Here is a 22,583-nt window from a genome sequence, read left to right on the forward strand (position 1 = left end):
TACCGGTTTACCGTTATAACGAAAACCGCCGACACGATGAGCTCCCCACAAGGACTTTAGCGATAAAGGTAACGTTATAGCGGTGTTACAGCCTTACGTAACAATTATTTAAGATAATAATTATATACACGAAGGTAATTAATTATTACAAGTTAAATATAATTATTAAACATTTAATTAAATAAATATAATTTACGATTTAATTCTTTCAAAAAAAAAAAGTTTTATCAAAAGAAAAAAACATTATTGAATTTGCCTTGAATTATTTTTTGTCGCTACTAATGATATTTTTCATGAAACTTTAAACTATCGAATGTTAAATACTGTAGTAAATATTTCATATTAGAACTCAGTTAACGTAAATTGTACAGGAAATTAAATTCAGAAGGAAATTTAATTATCAATCTGTTAGGCTACCAAGGAAACATAATTAAAAATCAAAGCTATTTAACTTTTAATATTAAATAAATGTTTAATTTAAATCAATCCCATCTTAACTTCAAGGGCTTTAAAAATTCTTTAAAATTTTAATTTTAAAGACAATGTCGAAAAAAGAAAAAAAAATACTGAAGATGCCTATCATATATTTTCAAAGAAATCTTATTACGTAAGGCCGATAAGAAAGTAATATTGAGATATTTTGTTGTTGATGAAAATAATGCCAATCAGGCGGATATATCTATGCACAAGCCGCCACACGTAAGAATTCAACGGTCAAGGCCTTGCGAATCTCACTCGATAATATATCCTTCGTTTTATCACGTAAAAAAAAAAATTATGCAAATGTAATACATTCGTTGAACGTCATAAACCACATTCAACGTTGTCCATAATTACTTTTTCAGTGCGTCATCGTTTTACGTACGTCTATGAATATTTTATGATAATTATGCAAATTACGTATGCGAATGATGTATATTTTCTGTGCATTTACGAATATCTCACTCGGCTTAAAAGCTAAATAAATCAATTTATCACCGAGATGCGAGTATAGATTAAAACAGATAATGCAAGCCGAAAATCTAGCAGGCGTTCTTTCATTTCACAGACAATCTACAAAATTTTGTCAAGATAATATAATAACGTTGGAAAACATTTTTTTTTTTCAAGACTTTTGAACAGAGCAGAGTGTAGTTATTTACATTATTTATTAAAATAACAAAATATTAAAACAATTCAGTTTTATAAAATGAATGAATAAATTTGAATCAACTCACGGATGACGTTTTTTCTCCCTCTTCCCCCCCCCTCAATAAATTCCTAATACAATCTTAATTTTAATTTCAAACAGTTTCGTACTTAATTAATAAGTCATAAATAAATACATTTTTTACCATGCATTTATAACTATGCATAATTCTATTTTTTAATACGCTTAAGAGCGCTAATGGAAAAAAATGGGAACAATGAGTACGAGAGAGGAAAATGAGTATATTAATATTCTAAAATTTCTTAAGAGATCTTAATGAACCATAAAAAATCCTCTTTACGTGCCTGCGTAAAACGTATTCAACCATTGTTCGTACACAACTGCATGCATTAATAACGAAAAGTACCTACAAGTCGGAGGGCAGCGAAAAGCGGAAAAAAAAGCGGAAAAAAACCAAAAAAAAAAACAAAAAAAAATAGTCGGACATTAATAACGTATTAACTGCGACATATTGATGCGAAATGCGAGATAACGTGATAAAAAATTTCCCAAAACTCCCACGATCTGCTCGTAGGGCGCGTCTCACGTGCGATCGCAAGCCCGCACGTTTGCAGACGATTGACCCTTGAACGATACCGACCATTTGCAGCAGCCTAATTTCCATTTATTACACAATTGATGCAATTAGACATGTCAATCGCGGGATAATAGGCGCACGGCTCGGCCGACTGTGCGAAGTCAAGTATGCCATGCTAAAGCTAATCGAATAAGAAGATATGTACGGAGCGAAACGAATTATTAATGACACGTGGTGTTAACTACGTGTTGAAGTATTTAAATGACCTCGCGCTTTCTTCTTGACCGTCACACTTATGGATTATTCATTTGCATATAAAAAGCTTTTTTTTAAAAAAAAACAAAAGAAAAAAGAAAAAGAAAAACCCAGCGTAAAGATATCACTTTTAACACTTTTAATTGACAGAACTCGATTCCGAGAAATTTGTTTTTATAATTAACGGAAGTTAGAGCGAATGGGAGAACAAGTATTTAAAGAAGCAAGACTCGAGAGCGTGCAATTTTTAAACAAAATGTGATTAATGCAAGTGATGTATCTCAGTACAATGCTATATTTAAAAGAAGACGTGAAAATCTAATTATTGTTGCATTTTGTGTCGCGAGAATAGATCTCTGTTAAAATGTTGATTTTCTTATAAATTATTATTTTCTTTCATTTTTAAGAGTGTCATATTTGTACCCAAAACGCATAAAAAAATCATGTCACTCACCGATCTGCATCAGCGAAGTTGAAGATGCTGCCGGTGACTGTAACAGAAAATAAAACAATATCAATGTAGAGGTGCTGAAAGTATATGTAAACTGTTTAAAAAAAAATCACGCGTCTCTAATTAATTCATTGGTTAAATAAATAAAAATAAAATTCTCCAAATAACAAATTCAGCGATTTTATTTAAAAAAAAATTAATTCTTACTTAAAAGTTGCTTCGCTGATGCACGATGCCTGTCTCGGGCCTGCACTTCCTCCCAGTTGGGACGTGTCGAGTCATCCTACCGCGCACTGGACACTCGCGAACGCGCCCGAATTAATTAACATCGCGAGAATTAATTATTTACTAAACACTTTCGCGCGATAGTGTCTGACACTCCTGTTTAAAAATAACAATCGAATAATAAATTGACTCGTCCGTCTACTTTACGATACTCCCGAGACGACCGACAAACCGACTGCGGTTTGTTTAATCACTAATATCGGCGGTGACGGCACTTTCTCCTTTGGATTTTTATCGAAGCAAAACAAGAGTTTTGCTCCGATAAGATCCTAGGAGTAGGAGGCTGCAATAATACCAAGCTAAATTACACACAGTCTTGTACATATGTAATTTATATTGATATATATTAATAAAGAAAATTAGTATTTTAACATTTTTATAAATTAAATATTTTTTTATTAATATTATTTTATTTTGTTTTTTTATTATTTCGTATTGCGCGGCGCGTATGTATTATTTTATCGTTTTAAATTAATTTATAATAGATTATTTATGGGTTTTTCTTTTCCTCGCGTACTAGAAATGTATTTCCCACCCAAACTGCTATAACTATAAAATACGAAAACCATGCACTCACTCTGATTGATGCGCAGCGGCGGAGTTACGGCTACCATGATTCTGTAACATAAAAATAAAAATTTTAATGTAAAGGTGTTAAAGAAAATAATTTCCAACGTTTAAAAAAATAAATGTAACGCGCTTTCAAGTACAGTTTATTACTGAAATAATAAGAAATAAAAAAAGTTATTAATTTTGTGTATAAAAAATTAAGTGCTGCTTACCTTGGGGTTGCTCCGCCGAAGCAGGATGCCTTTCCAAGGCCTCCTCCTCCTCTGAGAACGCTCGGGATGTTGGGTCGATCCTCTTCTAGCTCGTCGTCTGAAAAATCAAAAAGATTTATCTGATTAGCGTTCTATCGTGTTATAAGTTATAGTGTAATTGCGAAATTGCGTTATAACGTTAAGATATCCGACTATTAGAACAAGGTTTTTTTCTAAAACTCCAAAAATTCGAAAAACTCGACCATGGTTGAATTTGCGCTTGACCTGTCATATCGACGCCGTACAAGTTCGGCGACGGCTTTAGCTTCCCATTAATCTCTATCGCGAACATATGCCTACCAAGATATATCCCTACATCGCGATGTTCTCGACTGTACTCGTTGACGAAGAGACGCGAATGATACGCACGCGTAAATGAAGTTATGTCTTACTTGGTGAGAGAAAAAGAAATAGTTGCGTACGCTCCGCGAAGGGATGATTGATGGGTAGGATAGAGAGAAGGTAAATCACGCCGATATGCGTCCTCTTGTCCACCGATACGTGGGATTCTTTCAATTCGAACGAAGCGCCGCTGCGTACGTCTTCTGTGCTCGAACGTCGGGACAAGAAAGGCAGGGAAAGGGAAGGGAAGTGGCTGCTACGTACGCGCTCCAACACTGCGCCGACCGCCGCCTGCGTCCCGCACCCCCCGCGTACCGCTACAATTCAATTTAGCGTATTATACAATAAATTATACACCGAAAATTATATTGAATGTTAACTAAAATGAAATTTTAACTGGCGGATACGTCGTGATAATTGTCGATTTTTTAAAGTATTTTTTTAAGTACTTTTAAAATGGCACGTGAAGTACGATAGATTCGTAAAGTTTTTTTATTTCCAGTACGTTGGAATAAATCAGTCTTTTATTTTATTTTTTTATTCATTAATTTTTTATTTTTATTTTTATTTTTAATGTAGAACAAGCAAGAGTACTCTGTAATAATTATTAAATTTTTAATCGTCGCGCTCGTAGTGCTCTTTTCGTTAAATATCAATTGCGGTATTTAACTAATGAGTTTTTCACAGCTTGGTTTTCTGCAAATCTGCAAACCTCCCCGCCGCTCCTCGCCAAAAAATTAAGCTCTACCCGTGGAATTCAAGCTGTTAGTTATGCATGCGATGAAGCTTCATGAATAGATAGCGAACAGAAAAGAATAGACTTTAACAATTCCAAAAAGAAAGAAAAGAAATCACACTCTTACTTTGCAATCGTTAAAAGTTCTCGTCGTAATTCAAATATCATTAATTATCGTTATTACGATCGCAAATGCTTTCTGCGATTTAAATGCTTAATTACATTCTCCAGTAATAAAATGCCGGACGTTTTTTTTTTTTTTTTTTCGTTTTTCTTTTTAATTCTGTAGGAAAGAAATATTTCTTATCTAGCTTCTGGGCAAGTAAGACTGCGCAAAACAATAAAAACGTTAGAGATAATGAAATTAGACGAACTTCTATCTCTCTTTCTTTCTTTTTCTTATCTATTATTTTGTCTCGTCGGTCTTGCTCAAATTTTCTAAGACAGCTGTTTCAGCTCATCCGCATTATGCAGTCACGTAAAACTTTTTTTTTTTTCCACGAAGGTGCTCTCGGCCATCGATTATGCATGCGATCGAATCACGGATTAGTTTAACTGCGCGGCTCAGTGAAGCGTGTTCGCGCTCGCCGGCATCAGTTACGTGACGGACTCGGTCTGCGAGTGATAACACTTCTCGTTCATTCGAGAGAGCTCTCCCTTACCCCTGTCCCTCCATCTTTTCACGGCCACGTGTGCGGTTAAGCGACGCACCTGGCGATTGGTCACGCGCCGGGGGCTCGGCCCGAGTTGGACTCTCTCTTTCTCTCTCTCTAGTTTCTCCTCGGTTTGAAAATAAATTAAACTCGTCCCTGCGGCTCTCGGCACTTTCGCCGTCGGGCAGTGCACTCCGGATCGCGCGTAAGCCGGCGCTACGAGGAAGACGTCGACCTGTCCGCGCGCGGAAAGGAATGTAAAGCGAAGAGCGAGTGGTCATCAACGTCGTGCATCGCGTAGCTCGCCCGCCCGTCCAGCCTGCTCCCCTCGCTGGCGGTGTCTCCCGAATCGCTTTCTCACGCTCGGACGAATTGTGCGAGCGATGACGCGCCCGCCGTGGCACGTGCGGGCGCAGCGATTCGCAATAAGCGCGCCTCGCGAAATCGATTTCTGAGGTGGCGGCGCGCGTTCTCTTCCCCGCGCACGCCGCGGTAATGCGCCGCAAAACCGAGCGGCCCGAGCGCCGAACCTAACCTCTTGCGCGATCGCGCGCGCGTGTATGTATGACACACGGGTCCACGCGCTGCTGCGACGTAGTTATTATTTTTCCGTCCCGCGTCGCGCTCCGCCTGACTTTTTATCGCTGGCGTTGAATCCTCGCCGACTTCCCGTCCCGCTCTAGTTTCGCTCGCGGCGAGGGCCGAGGCCGAAAAGAGGGACCGAGCTACGCATCGTCGTTCGCCACCGCCGAGGACGTCGCGGACGTCCCCGTGGAAGCGATCGATAACCCGAGAGGCGCCGACGTCTCCTCCTGGACGCAGCGTCGTTATCGCCGGTGGAAGCGTCAGCGATGAGGCGGGACAGTTAGAAAATGCCGTAAGTCGAAAGCCGAATCTGGCGAGACGTGACTGGCGAACGAATTGGCGAACGGCCGGGACGTTATCGCGTCGTTCAAAGCGGCGCCGCGAGAATTAAATACATGCCCTTGTTAAAACGCGCGCGGGCGCGCGGCACGCACACGCACGCACTTACGCAAGTCTCAGTTGCGTAATGCGACGGCGATAACCGATGATAAACACGCGGCGCCTTTTTGTTCCCTCTAACCTCTATCCGTAGCGCCGTTTCGCGATGTCATGTGTCACGTATTCCGCATCGACACTAGGTGGTTGTTGGTTGGATATTGCTAGGTCAGTTACGAACGTCACGGCGGCCTGCAATCGGGGGATGTCGCATGGAACGCGCACGTAGGTGAAATGTCGCGCAGCCTGCCGGACAGAGTGGCCGGGCTCTACTATGCCCACGGCCTATTCTGCTCCTCCCATCCCGTCATCGTGCTCTCGTTCGCGATATCGGTTCTTTTACTATGCTGGTGAGTTATCGCTACTAAATCTCGGTACTTACGGGTACCAGGTTCAACATTGATAAGATTTGTTTGAATGTTACAGCTACCCACTTGTCAATCTGCCTATGCCAGGCAGTGCCCCGAAAACTCTAATCAATGACACTGTCCTACCAGCGAACACCACGGAGACGTCGGTACTGTACGTTCAGCAGGTGATGCTAAGGATCGGCGTGGTCCCATGGAGCGAAGAGCTAACGCTCATGGACGCTTTCAGAGGACCTCTTTACGAAGTTTTCAATCTCTTGGAGATTATACGAAATTATCAACACCCAGAGACGTGAGTGGCCATTTAAATGTATTTAAAAATTAATGGCTTGAGATATACAAAGAAAGATAATAAATAGATAAGGGATTTAATAATTTTTGTTTTAACAAATGTCTTTTCTCTCGATTGAAAGTGTGATTTAATTTTCAGATTAGAAACTTTCGACCATGTATGCTTACACATTGAAGCAGTGAAGAAAAGAAATGGTAAGAAAGCTGAGATTTTACCAGAGTACAACTGTCTTGTTCTATCGCCTGCAAATCTCTGGCAGCAAAGTATAGAATTATTCGCTCAAGATACAAATCTCATTAATACAATATTTTCATATCAGGTAATTATATCATGAGGCTTTAATTTAGTTTTATCTCCATAATATAACCCAAAAAATATATATTTAATTTTTTAATTATTATTATTATAGAATCTACAAAGGGGAAAAATAAGTCTCGCAGAAGTAATGTTCGGAATGAGTTTAAAAGAAACAGGAGTGAAACGATATCCTATCCGAGTTCGTCAGAGAATTCTTCAATATGCCGTGACTATTTATTTAAAGAAATACGACCAGGAGTAAGTACTTATATCATTCAAGCTGCTTAAAAGCATTTGTAATAATTGTAGCCTTATTATTTTTAAATTTCTAATTGCGATTATATTATTTACTTGTAGATTTGTAAAAGGATTGCAGCATCGATTGAGAACTTATTATCATTTACATCAAAATGCTGACAACATCACGGACGATAATACGCGCGATGCAGTATTGAATATTTACTATCCTGGTGAATTCAACTACTGCGAGTTCTTCCCGCTGATGATGGCTTCCCTAGCCTTATTTTTTTACGAATACTTCCAAGTACGGAAAATAGAACTGGTAAAGTCTAAAATCGGAATTGCATTTAGTGCCAGTGTAACAGTAATGGGCTCGCTATCGATGACTGTGGGTGTGTGCTTTTTTTTCGGTCTAACACTGAGCATGAGTGCCAAGGAAGTGTTTCCGTACCTAGTAATTATTTTCGGCCTCGAAAATATTCAAGTGTTGACTAAGAGTGTAGTCAGCACACCGGCTCAATTAGACGTGAAAATACGTGTCGCTCAGGCTCTATCTAAGGAAGGATGGTCCATCACGAAAAATTTACTCACGGAAGTGACAATACTAACTATCGGGTTATTCACTTTCGTTCCTGCTATTCAAGAATTTTGCATATTCGCCATTGTCGGATTACTGAGTGATTTTTTCTTACAAATGGTATTCTTCTCGACGATCTTGGCGATTGACATCAGACGAACGGAGCTATCCAACGAAAACTCTAAATTTCATCTGTCGCATATTCAGACATCTCGAAGACAACAGTTTACCACCACCATCACCAACAGGAAACCTCATATATTCCGATCCAAGTCTCATCCGAGATTAAACGGTTTATCTACTGGCCCGACGAATGTCATTGCTCCGAATACACAAAATACTCACACATTGGCTAAGATCCCTAAGCGTTTAAGATTGGTGCATTTTTGGGCCCGAACGCGAATTTTTCAGCGTGCATTTATGGTAGGAATGGTCGTATGGATTAGCATGACCATTAACGAATATGGTATAATAGAGCATATAATACACCTTAGCGAAACGCTAAAGCCGGAAACTGATATTGACGGATATACGGTAGACAAGCCTCAGTCATTAAACAACTATGTCGAATTAAATACGGCGACACCTGTATCTTTATCGCCTGAGACTGTAACATCGGATAATTTAAATGAACAGGTAATCATTTTTTTTATTTTTGATAAACATTCTATTAACGAACCATTCTCGTATCTCTCTAACTTATTTATTAAAAAAAATTTTTTTTTTAGGATCTAATTAATAATGAAGTAGAGGAGTTTAACAAACTGAGACCTGTAGATTTTCCACCTTGGAACAGCTTATCATTGTATCATTGGTCCTCAATTCTTTCGATGTATAACGTGTCAATTGCCGGTGGGCGAGTGACTATACTACCGACAATAAAGTTATCACACGCAGTGAGCTCACAATTAGCAAAACAAATTAGTAATCCAAATGATGTTCAACATTTTCGATGGCAGAGTCTCGCTACCGCCGCGCTCGATCCTTTAGATTTCTCAGGTTTGAATTTTTTATTTAGATGTTGTAAAATATTTATTAAATTTTTAACCTTATTTTTTTTTTTTTTTTTTTTTTTAGATATAGAGGTATCATCGAGATCGGAAGGACGAGTGTTTAATGCGGACGCACCTTTTGTACCGTCGAGCCCGATGGAGATATTTCTGGCCGCTCTACTATGTCTTATTAGTGTGATCGTGGTGGCTTATACGATGGTCGTGTTGTACCGTTGTATCTGTTCGAGAAATTACGCGGAGTGGCGAGCCAGCTGGCACCAGCAAGAAAAGACGCACGATTCTGTTACTCAATTAGTGCTGGAGGCGGTGCCTCTGGTTTTGGAAGGTCATACGCAAGAAGTAGAATGTATCGCGACCGACGGGGACACCATCGCTAGCACGTGTTTCGCGGGGCATATTAGAATATGGGATTCGACATCCGGCGATCAATTGGCGCATATCGACAGAAGACAATTCTTCAGCGGTCCACAGAAAACGTTAAACCAAACGTCGCCAGACGCTGACGAATTAATGTCTGATTACGAAAGCGGTTCGCCACCTTCCAGAGGAGAAATGGAAACGGCACAATCGATGGGCCTTTATTCACCGGCCTCGATAATGCATCAAGGAAAATTATCTCCGGCTTATAATATACGAAGAGTTAATAACAACAATCATAAAAGACGATCTATAGGAAACATGCTAGATTATGATTACCAAATTAATGAACTTGGTGGCGACAGCAAGCAGAAGCTATTACGTCGAAGTTTAGATAGTGCATACGATCTTCCCGATCTAAAACCCGCAATTAATATAAAATTTTCAGCCAAAAAATTTACATCTTCGCAAAAGAATTATGATCAAGGCTTCGACTTCGGAGAACGATATAAAATCTTATTGGAGGAGCACAATAAATCGATCGAGGAAATGCAAAAATCTAAAATCAGGGAGCAGTCGAACGTTCTTCCCACAAGACCGAACAATTTAATTGGCAGCACATCCTCCATAAATACCGATCGTACAATACAATCGACGCATATTATATCCGCGATTTGGTGTATGGATTATCAGGAAAATCTTATAGTAGTGGGATGTGCTAACGGTAGTTTAGAATTCTGGGAGGGTACGACTGGTAAATTCAAGGTAAGACGCGAATAATCTGAATGAATATATTCATAATCTAATCTAATAAATATAAATTAATTAATAAATTTAATAATTTTTTTTGTAACTCAGTGTCTTTTCGACGACGGATCGGGACTTGGAATTTCTGCCGTTAGACTCGTCGGTAGCAGAGTAGTAGCTGCTAAATTAAACGGAGCTGTCGACTTCCTGCAACTGGAGAGCTACAGTGAAGGCCAGCAAATTGATTGGGGTTTTACGTCTTACAGAAGAAGTAAATGATCTTTGAGTTAATGGCGGCATTTATTTCTATTTATATAGTAAACCCGTGTTTAATTAATTTGATACTTTAGCGCACGTACGAACGGGAAGCGCTGGTTCGCCGATGGATCTAAATAATAGCATGCAAACGGAAGAAGATTTACGCTGCATGAAAATCGGTTCTCATAGAGCGCATCAACAAGCGATCACTGTGTTAGATAGCGAAGGCGGTCGCGTATTAACAGGCAGCCAGGATCACACTTTGAAAGTATACAGGTATGTATAATTTAATTTAATCCAATTTGATTTACTAAAAATTATTCATGCATCTGTACGCTTTCTTTCATGTTATTTAGGCTAGAAGATCAGTTACCCTTGTATACGCTTCACGGACATAGCGGTCCGATATCGTGCCTCTTTATTGACAGAATAAGCCCTATGACATCCGGTAGTGGATCTCAAGATGGATTATTATGTGTGTGGGATCTTTTAACAGGTAATATTTTAATATATTTAATAATGTATTATACTTGTTATATAGAATTTGCCAAATAATATGTTTTGGATCGTAAATGTTTGAGATAAAGCCGAAAAAAGAAACATTAATAATTAAAATAACGCTTTTATGCAATATTATTACAGGAGCGTGCATGTATAGTATTCAGGCCCATGACGGTGCAGTAGCTGCTATCACATGTTCAGTGTCCTATGTGATAAGTATTGGAACAGATGAAAAATTGTGCGTCTGGGAACGCTTCCAAGGACACTTATTACATACTTTGCCGGCACATAAAGCAGCTTATAGCTTACAATTAGTGATGTTAACACATCATCTCCTCATTACTAGCAATCAGGTAATTATACAAAATTAATTCATTAAATCTTTCTCATTTACGAAAATAAATCTCGAATTTAATTATTAATGTTTCAGGGATCATTAGTGGTTTGGGATGTAAGAACGGGTGAGCCAGTGCGAGAAGTAAGATTGGGTCACAAAGACAGCTGCATTTTCGTGAAACAAATGTTGGCGTTAGGTGACAGCGTCGTCTGTGATTACGGTCGACAATTGAGAATAGTCAGATTTCCGTTGGTCTCTGATAAGCTGGACTAAGTTCTGCGTATGCGCGTGTACATAGTCGGGTTTTTTTTCTCTTAATCTAGCATTATTATTTGAAGAAGAGAGTGTCTTATGTTATTAGCTTGTCTAGATCTTAAAAACACAAGATTTTTATACTACATATATCGCGTGTATATTCTAAAGAGTGATGTATATTTTCGATGTAAGTTTATGTTATATGATAATACACGTTTTCACGGGAATATATTTTTTATCCGATGAAATACTATATACATGAATGAATAATTACATGTCGAATCATAAACATTAATGGCATTAAACACCAATTAAAAAGGTTTGAAAAAATGAAAATTATCTTGCTACATAATTGTACGTTTTGTTCATAGTTCTTTTTTGAATTTTACTTAATTAAAGATCGTTCAGAATTATTTATTTGGCTGCAACATCGAACTCATATATGTAAAAAAAAAAAAAAAAAAGAATTTTAGCATGCGTTTATTTAATATTTAATAACATGCATAGTGGCTGTGCTTCATTTTGGGACGTCTATTAGTTTTTGTTATTTAATATATATAAAAGCGCTTACTGTTTTATTTAAATGTTTTTAATCTTTCTTTTTATAATAATAAGTAATATCGTGATAACATACGTGCATTTGTTAAGCCAATAATATTCTCTAATACAGAAGGGTAAAGATAGTTATCAGTCAGACAGTTACTGTAAAAATAATATTGTATTCATCACTGAAAACTAAATAATTTTGAATAATCGTAAAAAGAATCAATACCAAATATGAAATTATGAAAACTTATTTAAATTTTCAGTTTTTCAAATTATTGAATAATGTAATAATGTTATTTTTATTGAAACTGTTACGTTTCCAAAGCTATTACTTATGTATTTTTATTTTTATTATTTTTCTTTTAATTTATAGAAATTTAACATGTAGATGAAAATGCACTGCTGTGGACATCAGGTTTGAAAAGTGCCTTTATTGTATCCGTCATTTTCATCTTCAGAGGAAAAAAAAGAACGAGAAAAAAAATGACAAAGAATCGTAGATAAATATGACAAAATGAAATATATCTCTGTTCCTTATACGATATACATATGAAATAAAACGAACTTGAACAAAAATTAATTTTTTATTAAGTTAAAACTTTTGTAGTACGTGTTTTATTTAATAATAAAGCAATTCTATTATTTTTAAATTTATATAGTATATTTATAACTATTAAAAAAAAATTTTGCGTACCGAGATCTTTAAAAATTTAGGAGAACTCTCAAATAAAAATAACAACTCCAAGAATATTTTAATAACTGCCACAACCGACTTTTATAATATAAATTATTTTTATGTATAATATTAATGTATTTTATAACAACATGTTATGATTAATATATAATTTCGAGACAAATTCATCGTAAATATGTAAATTCGCATCTTATAAAAAAAAAAAAAAAAATACACTGTTCTCCACATCGATAATTGAACTTTCTTTTTTTTATAGCGTCTCGATAGTAACAACAATTATGTATCTAATTATGTATTTAAAAACCCTGGCGAAATCTTCCGTGCAAACGCTTTTTTAAGAGACTTGATAAAATTACTTATCCCTAATTTCAGTCGTAACTAACTTAATTCCACTGACTCTCGATTCTTCATCGCATGGAACGGTCCTCGCGTACATACCGCGGGTGTAATATTGTAATCGCGATAAAATGACCGAGGCGAGAGAAGGGAGGGAGAGAGGTCATATGGTACACGCGTGTATGTACTTATTCACTTGTAACCTCTGTCAGGAGGAAGGCAGGTACCGAAGGAGGGAGCTCAAAATCGAAAGTGCAGCCAGCACAGGGCTTTCGCGTCGCGAGACGTTTAGTCTGTCGCGGCGTCCCGGTCTAATGTAAACCAACAATCTTCCTGTCGATTTCTCTAACGCTTTCTATTAAGTGATCCCTCTTCTCCGATCATATCGCGGCGGAAGCGAGTAAATCTATCTGCGACAAAACTCGCGTGTAAATAGTATTCTTTATTCTTTCACTTTCTTGCGATTCGAACATGATCCAAATAAAACTAGAGACTTATTTTTGAAATTCGAAAGAAAAAAAAGGGAAAAAAATTTGAAGGTTTCTACGGAAAATATCTCTATGCTATCAAACTGCCGTGAAAATGTTGTCTATGAAGACTTAAAGGACTTGTGTGGAAAAAAAAAGAAGTGCATTACATTAAAACGATTTTTATACGCTAAGAAGATACGAATGCATTTTAATGCTTCTAAGAAAAATTTGAAAAAGAAAAAATTGTATCAAACTATGAACTGATTGCTCTCTCTTCATGGAAATAGTAAATGATAACGTAGCTATAAATCATTTTTTAATTTCTGTGGCAATATTATTTTAAGAGCGCCACATTTATCACCGAGATAAAATAACGAGAAATTGAAAGTGACAATTCTCTTGCCACTGTGTCCTACAAGGATAAAAATCACGAGGATTTCCAACCGACTATAAAGTTCTTTTCCAAGGAAAGAGAAAATAAAGCGACCAAGGTGAAACAAGCAAATAAATCGGGAAATGTCCAACTGTTAATGCGCCCGGCGAAGAGTAATGGGAAATATTGTGTGCACGCAAACGTATTCAATTTACGTTAAACCATGTAACAAGATGGAAAATTCCTAGTTATCACTTATTTGTTTGGAGATATAACAGCAAGAAATTCAGTCATAAAATAATCCTTTCGTGTTTTTTTTTTTCTTAATGTGAAGCCGACGCCTTATCTTTGAGAGTAGAATATTTCACTAACGTTGACGTTCGACTTTTTATAGTAAAAGAAACGAGAGGATCGTCGTCACCTCTGTGTTGAAGATTCTCGAGGTAAGGACTTCCTTTCAAGCGGGGAATAATTGTGAAATAAATTGAGCGAATAAACTAACTAAATCATTAATCATATATGCTTGCTAACAATCTTATATCACCTTATCCTTAGCGTCAATGTTTTTTTTCAAAGACTGTAAAAAAAATCTGTTGAATAAATTTCCATCGATCTTTTCCGTCAATTACAGTTATAGCATAATGCGACGTACATATGCTGCTTTCTTACTTTTAAATTTCCTTTCCTTCTTACGCGGATGCTGAGACTGGGTCGATCATTGGTTCATTAAACTCGCCAACATCCGCTTTCGCGATTCTTTCGATAAGAGTAAATCGGGTTGCGACAATCTGTCCCGTATTTCTTTTTACTAATTTACTGCATTAGCTTGGAAGGGAATTTCAATTGATCGTACGTTGGAAATAAATAACGGAGGATCGTAATTATGGCTTCTCATTTTCGCAATCACGTAAGAATCACGCATCTGATTGTATGTCTTCCTTCGAAACAAGGTCGCCATCATATCGGCACGTTCTTCGATATGCAAGAGAGTTGGTATGCATAAAGGAAAAATTGAGCCACGACTACCAGTTTCATCGAAAATGGCAGTGTCCGAGCCCGTGGAGAATGAAAAGAGGTTTGTTTCAACTTTTTTTGAATTTCATATTTTGTATTTAACTTCCGAGAATCATAGAATATAACAATGCAGAATATTCCGAGTGAAATATATTTTATTAAAAATACAACGAACTAAAGCTTTCTTTCGTTTCTGTTTTTAAATAAAAAGATTGTTATAAAAAATTATTTTTCTAGTAATAAATATTCTCTGATTAATGTATAATAATTTAAATTTTTTAAATAAATGTAGTAAACATTTTTTCAGAATTATTAAAGAAAAGAAATTTTATTATTACTTATGTTAATGCTGATTACTGTTAATTAATATTAATCACTTACTATTATTATTCACGTTAACTAATGATTTCTAAAAATAGTAATATTCTCTTTCTTAGCCTTGGCATATTGAACTTTATTCAACGATGAAATAATTATTTTAAAAATATAGCATTTAGAAAGAATGCTCTTCCAATCAAATCGCGTTATCAAGACTTCAATTATGTAAAACACGTTGTATAAGACCTCTAGAAATATCTAGTAATTATAAGATTCTCTCAGTAAACGGTATTATTTTCTGCATAAAAAAAAACTACAAATTTATTCTGTTTAATCAATCTTTCTTTCTTTTTTTATACCTCTAATGATAATTGTCAGAATTAATATACCGAGTATCTTTTTCTGAATCATCGATTGACGCTCACAATTAAAGCGATATCGGTTCACTAATTTCATTTGCGTCGCGTTTGCGTGACAACTTTAATTCAATATTCAGAGTGCTTAGAAGGAACTATCAGCATAGATATTATGCAAATGAAAACAAACCGAGATCTCAAAAGTTCATTACTCGAAATGTAGTTTACCGACTTTCACGACTTTATGACAGGCTGACATGACATGCCGATCGTGTATGTGCGCGGAAACGTATCGACCTTGACATGACGGATCTAAAGAATTTAAAAAAAAAAAGAAAAAAAAATTTACCGCATCTAATAGCTGGTAAAAAAAAAAACTTTTCAGGGGAATCCTTGGAGGGGCTTAGAAAAAAAACGCGTCAATGACTTAATTTCGAGCTTCCGTAAGATTAATGTATCCGGCTGCACAACCGTTCCTCAAACTTTTATTTATAACATCTGATGTGGCAATAGGACAAATAACCTTTATCCCCGTACTTTTACTTAAAGTGAAGGTCATTAAAATTTGGTAAATTGACTGTATGATATGTACCTCAATACGTTTCTCTATTTTTGTTTTTGCTTACGTCGGACAAATAGATATATACGACACCACAAACTTATATGCGAATATAAGTTTTGCAGATTCAGGTGAAACTGCAAGATATCAAGAAAATTACAGGAAGTAAGATATTATTGAATTGCCAGCTACTTCATCATCCCTAAGAACTCCGTCGTTTTTCACGAAACCTAAATCATTGCGTGTGTCACGATTAACTTACGTAACATACATATTTTACAGTCGCAAACAAATGTGCTTTTTACAAAACTGTGTTTGTGATTTGCGTACCGTGAGAAATTTTTTAATAAAACAATTATTTAATTAATATTTTTTTCCAGCTGCAAATGCAGTTCGGACGTCAAATTGCGTCAATAAAAAAAAATGTCATTAACAAGAAATCTAAATTATCACGAGTCAATTTGCCATTAAATCGAAGTCATCTTCACGGTAGACTAATCCGGTATTTGCAAGTGGGTCGCTGACCGATAATCTCGTTGTATTAATGCCGTCTTCACGGATTGCGATTAATTAACATATCCCACACGTCAATCGGAGCTCGTTGCGAGACAAAGCTAGCTTTGCATTTCATCAGATGATGGCAACAAAAAATCTCATTAATATAATCGCTTTAGTAATATCACTGTAAGTCCCCGACGAGACAACGATATTAACGAATCGCGTCGTGTAAATCTTTGAGCCAATGTGTGTGTCAGATGTGTCAAAATATTGCAGTTTTGCAATCTAGACTTGACCACTGTGCGAGACGTAGCGCGGCATATAATACTTAATGACCGTTCTAATTGACGAAAACGAGATCCTTCTCGGCTGTGGTAGTTACGAAATTTTCAAAGCATTTCAGAATTGGTTGACACGCAACTGGCCGCGAATATACGTCAAGATAGAAATATCACTGGACAATACCGTACTTGAGAAAAACAATGCAAAATGGAAATATCCACCGTGCGCGTTTCTTAAGAATATATTTTACGATTTCACGTAAATCTTAATCGCGGACTGTTTAAGCCGCATTAACAAATTTTCCGGTGGAAGGAAATGTGCGACTCGGTGTACAATACAGCGGAATTGCCGTAAAAAAATATAATTAAGCTGGTCAAATTAATGAAGTGACGCAAATGTGCGGTCACAACACGTGTTTAAAAAAATATACTTAATGTCGCGAGAATTTAGGAATAAAAAAAAATAAAAAAAAAAACAAGAAGCGTGTTGTTCAAAAGTGAACACTGCGAGTAATAAAACATCTGAATGATTCAATAATGGAGCTTTAGGATAATTAGCTTACCTGCTATTTTATTATTTTTTGCTACGATAAACTAAATTACAAGGTAACGACGAGAATAACGTCATTTGCCGAGACTCAAACAATTCGCGGGAAATCTTTGGATTTTATCTTTGGATAAGATCTAGCTTGCTTCCGCAATTAATGTCTTACGGCAATTTATGCTCGATAAAAGTAGAATATGCGTTAAAATCACGGTAAATTACGCGCAAGCGAAAAAGGTCATTCGGCTGACATATTTCATGAATAATTAAAATCACATCAAGATTCGATCGACCGCTGAATATCGCTAAATGCGAATTAATATTAAGTCCTTCAATTCGAGCACTCAATCAGAACTGTCATAATTTAAAATCTGTCTACGTCTTTTTTTTTCTTTTTAATTTTCTGAGTAAACGAAATTTGAGACAAATCGTAGCAATAAAGTCGCAAAAATTGCTAACGTCGAGAAGTCATCGTAAAAAAAAAAAAAAAAAAAAAAAATATGGCAACGGATTTTATTTCTTAATTTGCAAAGAAAGTATATATACAAATTTTATCTCAGATGTCGCGATTCTGTAAATCCGAACGCACTGGTGAAAATGCCAAAGGTACGCCGGCGTACTCGTGGGAAAAAAAAAAACAACGAATAAGTACATTTAGATGCTCGAGCAGGTGGAAAACGGGATTGCGTTACATGATTGGCGATGTTACATCAGCGTTGGGCTCGTTTCATTCAAAATGAGAGAACGGTACGTTATTTAGCAAGCGACACATTTCGCTCGAAGCTAATGCAACGTATTATTCGTGCCGCGAGCTCGTAGATTTACCGCGGGGCAGAAAATTCAAGAAAAATACGAAGTAAATAAAACTCGGAAATACGGAACGACATAAAAAAATAAAAAAATAAAAAAATGTCTCTGCATTTGCCTAACCGTGACCTCGCGTAAATAATTCATTCATACTAATCGTTCACATTGTTCGCCGGTGTTTCGCGTAACGCTCGCTGCAGCAATTTTAACCAGCACAATTCAACACAAAAGGTGCCTTTACCGTCACTGGGCTTATGTAATTGCGCACGTTCTTGCATGTTTGCGCAATGCAATATGTGGATCATCGATAAACCGGTTCTTTCTCTCTTTCTATCCCCGCGGACATTCTTACGGAATTTAAAGATTATTAAACTCTAACTTTTATAAATGCAGTTTCTTTTTTTATTTTTATTTTTAAACGTCCAGTTTTAGAAACATTTCCGTCCTGTTATTCCAATTCATAAATACTATTAAATCTAAATATATATTTTATGTAAATTTTAACTGTGAGATGTCTTCGTAAAATAATAAATTAAGAGAAGAGAAATAATTTTATATATAAAGTATAGCAAAAGAACTATTAAAGAATCTTCCATTTCTAATTTATTTATAAAGATTATTTTCTAGAAAGGTATATGTGGATAATTCTTATGATACGTTGCGCAAAAAAAAAGTAACGTATTGCTATTGGCATTTTAATTTAAACTTCGCCGGCGAGATCGTTGCCAAAACCAACGTAGTTACGTCAAGTGAAAGGTTCTGTAAATGCAATCTTGATTGTGATTTAACGAGGTGAAAGAATTGCGTTTCATTGAACTCGCGTTTACCGTGCGAATATCATATTGCAGTTTTATGCCGATTAATACGTACTCTTCCTAATCTCGTTTAAATTTGAAAGTAGTACAATATTTTTTTTAATAACTAATAAACATATTTTAATTTATAATTTCTTTTACTTTGTAATTGCACAAGTGTGTTTAATTATTATGTAAATAAATTTGCTCGCCGTTAGCGATTTGTGAGATTTTTATCTTACTTACAGCTTATCTACTTAAGACCTTTCATTCAACTGACTGAGAGTTTAATGTAGTTCACGTCTTTATTCAAGTAACGTCATGTGCGTTCCAAGGTCTGCTGATGGAACGTCAAATTACAACTAATTCTAGATGATTGTTATTTTTAGATGCAGAATCGCTTAGCGTTATCAAAAAGAGATTATATTAAATTCTTTTTGTAATTAGGAACGACGACAAAACATCGGTTACGGTTGAAGAAGCATGTATTTCCAAACTTCGACAAGCGGTACCGCAATGTTGCGCAGTCGGAGCTAAAAATTTACTCCTAATTACTTTCGGTACAACCTTGGGATTTTCAACTATTCTTATCCCGGCATTGCAGAAAGAGAACGCGGATATCAAAGTCACTATGGAGGAATTAACATGGATCAGTAAGAAATTATTTATAAATATAATATAAATCGGTTTAATTGCCTTCTTTTCTTTTATCGCAAATTTTAATTTATCGTATATCATCCGCAATGCATTCATCGTTAACGTACCCTTTTCTAGGCAGTTTGAATTTATTTCTTGTGCCAATCGGCTGTTTGGCAAGTGGACCATTGTCCCAGTATCTGGGCAGGAAACGAACGATGATGCTAGCGAATATACCGTTCGTAATGGCTTGGTTAATATTTTACTACGCCAGCAATCCTACGATGTTACTCGCGGCGCTTGCGATGACAGGCCTGACGGGCGGCCTTCTCGAAGGTCCGGTTATAACTTACGTCGCTGAAGTAACGCAACCTTATCTACGCGGTATGCTTTCCGCGACTTCGTCGATGGCGGTGATTTTGGGCATTTTCACGCAAATGTTAAGCGGCAGTTTGGTTCACTGGAGAACGGTCGCGTTAATCAATCTGATTTATCCGATACTATGTTTTATCGCCCTGTGCTTGGTCCCTGAGAGCCCACATTGGCTCGCCGGTGAGTGATCGATCGGATTTTATTTACCGGCGTGTCTATCAAGCCAAACTTAATTATTTAATTAATAAATAACCCTCCCCACATTTCGTTTAGTTAAGGGTCGTTTCGCGGAGTCGGAACGTGCCCTCTGCTGGCTGCGGGGCTGGGTGGGCCCGTCGCAAGTGCAAAATGAATTTAAAGCGCTCTGCGAAGGGATTCAGAAACCGACCGACAACACCGACGCCGACAAGGAAGCGCTCTGGCGATCCTACACCAAGCGGACCTTCTATCTACCTTTCATATTGGTCAGCACGGGATTCTTCATTTCAAACTTTGGCGGCACCACAACCTTGCAGACTTTCGCCGTGGTGATATTCGCGAAACTAAACGCACCGATCGACAAATATACGGCCACGGTGTTCTTAGGCGTTGCTCAGTTAATTGGCATCGTAATCTGCGTATTGACGATCCATCTCATGGGGAAACGCAAGCTAACATTCCTATCGGTCGGTGGTACCGGTTTGTGCCTGCTCGTTATCGCGATCTACGGTTATCTAAACGACATGGATTACTTTGATGGAGTTAGATACAGCTGGATACCAACCACTCTCATGATAAGCGCAGCTTTCACGGCGAATCTCGGCATTAGGACGTTGCCGTGGATCCTTGCGGGCGAAGTGTTTCCCGTCAAGGTGCGTTTTTGCACATCTCTCTCTTTCTCTCTTATTATTTTTTAATCTTATATTATATAATATTAGGTTTTAATCTTAGTGAGCTTATTTAAATCGCATTTATGACTTTAACTGCCTAGAAGTACCTTCTATTATTTTTATTTTAAGTGATAAATTAATTGGCTTTCTCAAAGATTGAATAAAAACTGCGTTTGTTATTAAAATAATATCTTATAAATATCTTTCTGGGAAGTTAAACAATTTTGCATTTCGTATATATCAGGTACGCAGCAGCGCAACCGGCGCAGCCGGAATGATTGCCTACATCTTGGCGTCAATCGCCAACAAAACGTTTCTCTACATGATGAACAGCATGTCACTGCCCGGCACGTTTTTTTTCTACTCGCTGGTCAACCTCGCCGGCTTGTGTCTCCTATTCGTCATATTACCCGAGACCGAGGGTAGAACTCTACGAGAAATCGAGGAGCATTACGCCGGCATACAAAATCTAAAAGATCGGCCGAAGAAGGAGCAGCAGGCTGGCAAGGAAAAATGGGCGGTCGCGAATCCGGCGATCGTTTACGACGAAAGTACGGAAAGTAAATTGTAGAAAATCGGCTGGTAACTTCTCGTAAATTAAATCACTACGCTGTTGACTATTGTATAGTATATTGTTAACCACTTGAAATTTCTTCGCGGAAATTAAAAAAAAAAGAAGGGTTTTATCGCATAACTAACAACAACGCAACCTGCACGAAAAAGAAATACGGTAAGCTTATTTGATCGACCGTGAAGAAAAGATGAGAGTAGGTACTAGTGTGTGTAAAAGAATGTTAGATAATAATATTTCTATTTATTATTTTATATTATTTAAAAACGGCCGAGATTGTCATAAAGCGCTTCTGATATCGTCGTTGATCTTATTGCTGACTAATCTTTAGAAACGAAAAAAGCGGCTTTGGATTTCAAGTTAATCTTAATTTTTTTTTCTTTTAATATTTTTTTTTGTTGTATATTTACATGAATAAATTATGCAACAAAAATTGGCGAATAAAATAAATTTCTAAAGGTTAGCAGAGTACTCGATAGACTTATCCTGTTGACTTAAGATTCGTTTCATCGTTATTGCTTAGGGAAGCTTTTATGTCTTACAAAGGCTTACGTCTTTTATTGCAATGGGATATATTTATGTAGACTTAACAAAAATGAAAGCGAAAACTTGCAGTAGGAGCTGAATAAAATTAAGTTCTAATTATTATATTATATTAACAAATATTGTAACATGTTATTTTTTCTGTGATGATTCAATAATTTTTATCAAGAGACGCGGTAGTGCCTCGCGTCAAATGTTCGAGACTACCTTAATATCATATTAACCATAGAGAAAATATTTTTTAACGAAACATTAAATCACGCACACGTAATTATCATATTTTCCTATGTAAATTCGAATATTACTTAATAAAAAAATTTATATAATTCTTCTTCTTGGTAAAACAATCTTTTTATAACATTCTGCTTGCGTATAAAATTCTCGAACATTATTTTTTCTTTCTTTTTTTTTTCCTAAAATGATCCCGACAATAATTATCGCCGCGGATCGATTTACGAATCTCGCGCAGA

The 22,583-nt window shown here is 36.6% G+C and overlaps 2 protein-coding genes and 1 long non-coding RNA gene across 4 annotated transcripts in view; 2 read left to right on the forward strand and 1 right to left on the reverse strand.

The window, feature by feature from the left end:
* Window positions 1-4,426, reverse strand: part of LOC139109741 (uncharacterized) — a 36,589-nt gene extending 32,163 nt beyond the window's left edge. Inside the window, exons 1-2 of one of the 2 annotated variants that reach the window (XR_011546889.1) lie at window positions 3,501-4,426; window positions 3,296-3,336 (exon numbers count right to left, since the gene is read on the reverse strand). This is a non-coding gene — a long non-coding RNA (uncharacterized lncRNA). The remainder of the gene's footprint in view (window positions 1-3,295; window positions 3,337-3,500) is intronic. The other variant, XR_011546890.1, reaches the window with a different exon arrangement.
* Window positions 4,427-5,803: 1,377 nt separating this feature from the next.
* On the forward strand, window positions 5,804-11,759 carry Scap (SREBP cleavage activating protein). Its single transcript, XM_070669029.1, has 13 exons — window positions 5,804-6,147; window positions 6,459-6,640; window positions 6,717-6,950; window positions 7,089-7,269; window positions 7,360-7,505; window positions 7,605-8,700; window positions 8,793-9,063; window positions 9,142-10,199; window positions 10,293-10,452; window positions 10,532-10,715; window positions 10,796-10,935; window positions 11,082-11,293; window positions 11,371-11,759. Exons 2-13 carry the CDS (start codon window positions 6,525-6,527, stop codon window positions 11,548-11,550), a joined length of 3,978 nt encoding a protein of 1,325 aa, XP_070525130.1. The 5' UTR covers window positions 5,804-6,147; window positions 6,459-6,524; the 3' UTR covers window positions 11,551-11,759.
* Window positions 11,760-11,880: 121 nt separating this feature from the next.
* LOC139109738 (facilitated trehalose transporter Tret1) lies at window positions 11,881-22,487 on the forward strand. Its single transcript, XM_070669034.1, has 7 exons — window positions 11,881-13,536; window positions 14,346-14,394; window positions 14,902-15,026; window positions 19,570-19,775; window positions 19,897-20,310; window positions 20,404-20,981; window positions 21,244-22,487. The coding sequence occupies exons 3-7, from the start codon at window positions 14,947-14,949 to the stop codon at window positions 21,568-21,570; spliced, it is 1,605 nt and encodes a 534-aa protein (XP_070525135.1). The 5' UTR covers window positions 11,881-13,536; window positions 14,346-14,394; window positions 14,902-14,946; the 3' UTR covers window positions 21,571-22,487.
* The last annotated feature ends 96 nt before the right edge of the window (window positions 22,488-22,583 follow it).

This window comes from Cardiocondyla obscurior, linkage group LG18 (assembly GCF_019399895.1).
Source record: "Cardiocondyla obscurior isolate alpha-2009 linkage group LG18, Cobs3.1, whole genome shotgun sequence".
NCBI classification, from domain to species: domain Eukaryota; kingdom Metazoa; phylum Arthropoda; class Insecta; order Hymenoptera; family Formicidae; genus Cardiocondyla; species Cardiocondyla obscurior.

What these genes read in the sequence shown, in the direction of transcription:
- Scap (XM_070669029.1), top strand. Translation starts at nt 6,525, where the DNA reads ATGTCGCGCAGCCTGCCGGACAGAGTGGCCGGGCTCTACTATGCCCAC. An exon ending in AATTATCAACACCCAGAGAC is followed by an intron (nt 6,951 to 7,088) that starts GTGAGTGGCCAT and finishes TTTAATTTTCAG; the next exon opens with ATTAGAAACTTTCGACCATG. An exon ending in ATACAATATTTTCATATCAG is followed by an intron (nt 7,270 to 7,359) that starts GTAATTATATCA and finishes TTATTATTATAG; the next exon opens with AATCTACAAAGGGGAAAAAT.
- LOC139109738 (XM_070669034.1), top strand. Translation starts at nt 14,947, where the DNA reads ATGCATAAAGGAAAAATTGAGCCACGACTACCAGTTTCATCGAAAATG. An exon ending in CCCGTGGAGAATGAAAAGAG is followed by an intron (nt 15,027 to 19,569) that starts GTTTGTTTCAAC and finishes TTTTGTAATTAG; the next exon opens with GAACGACGACAAAACATCGG. An exon ending in GCGAAGTGTTTCCCGTCAAG is followed by an intron (nt 20,982 to 21,243) that starts GTGCGTTTTTGC and finishes CGTATATATCAG; the next exon opens with GTACGCAGCAGCGCAACCGG.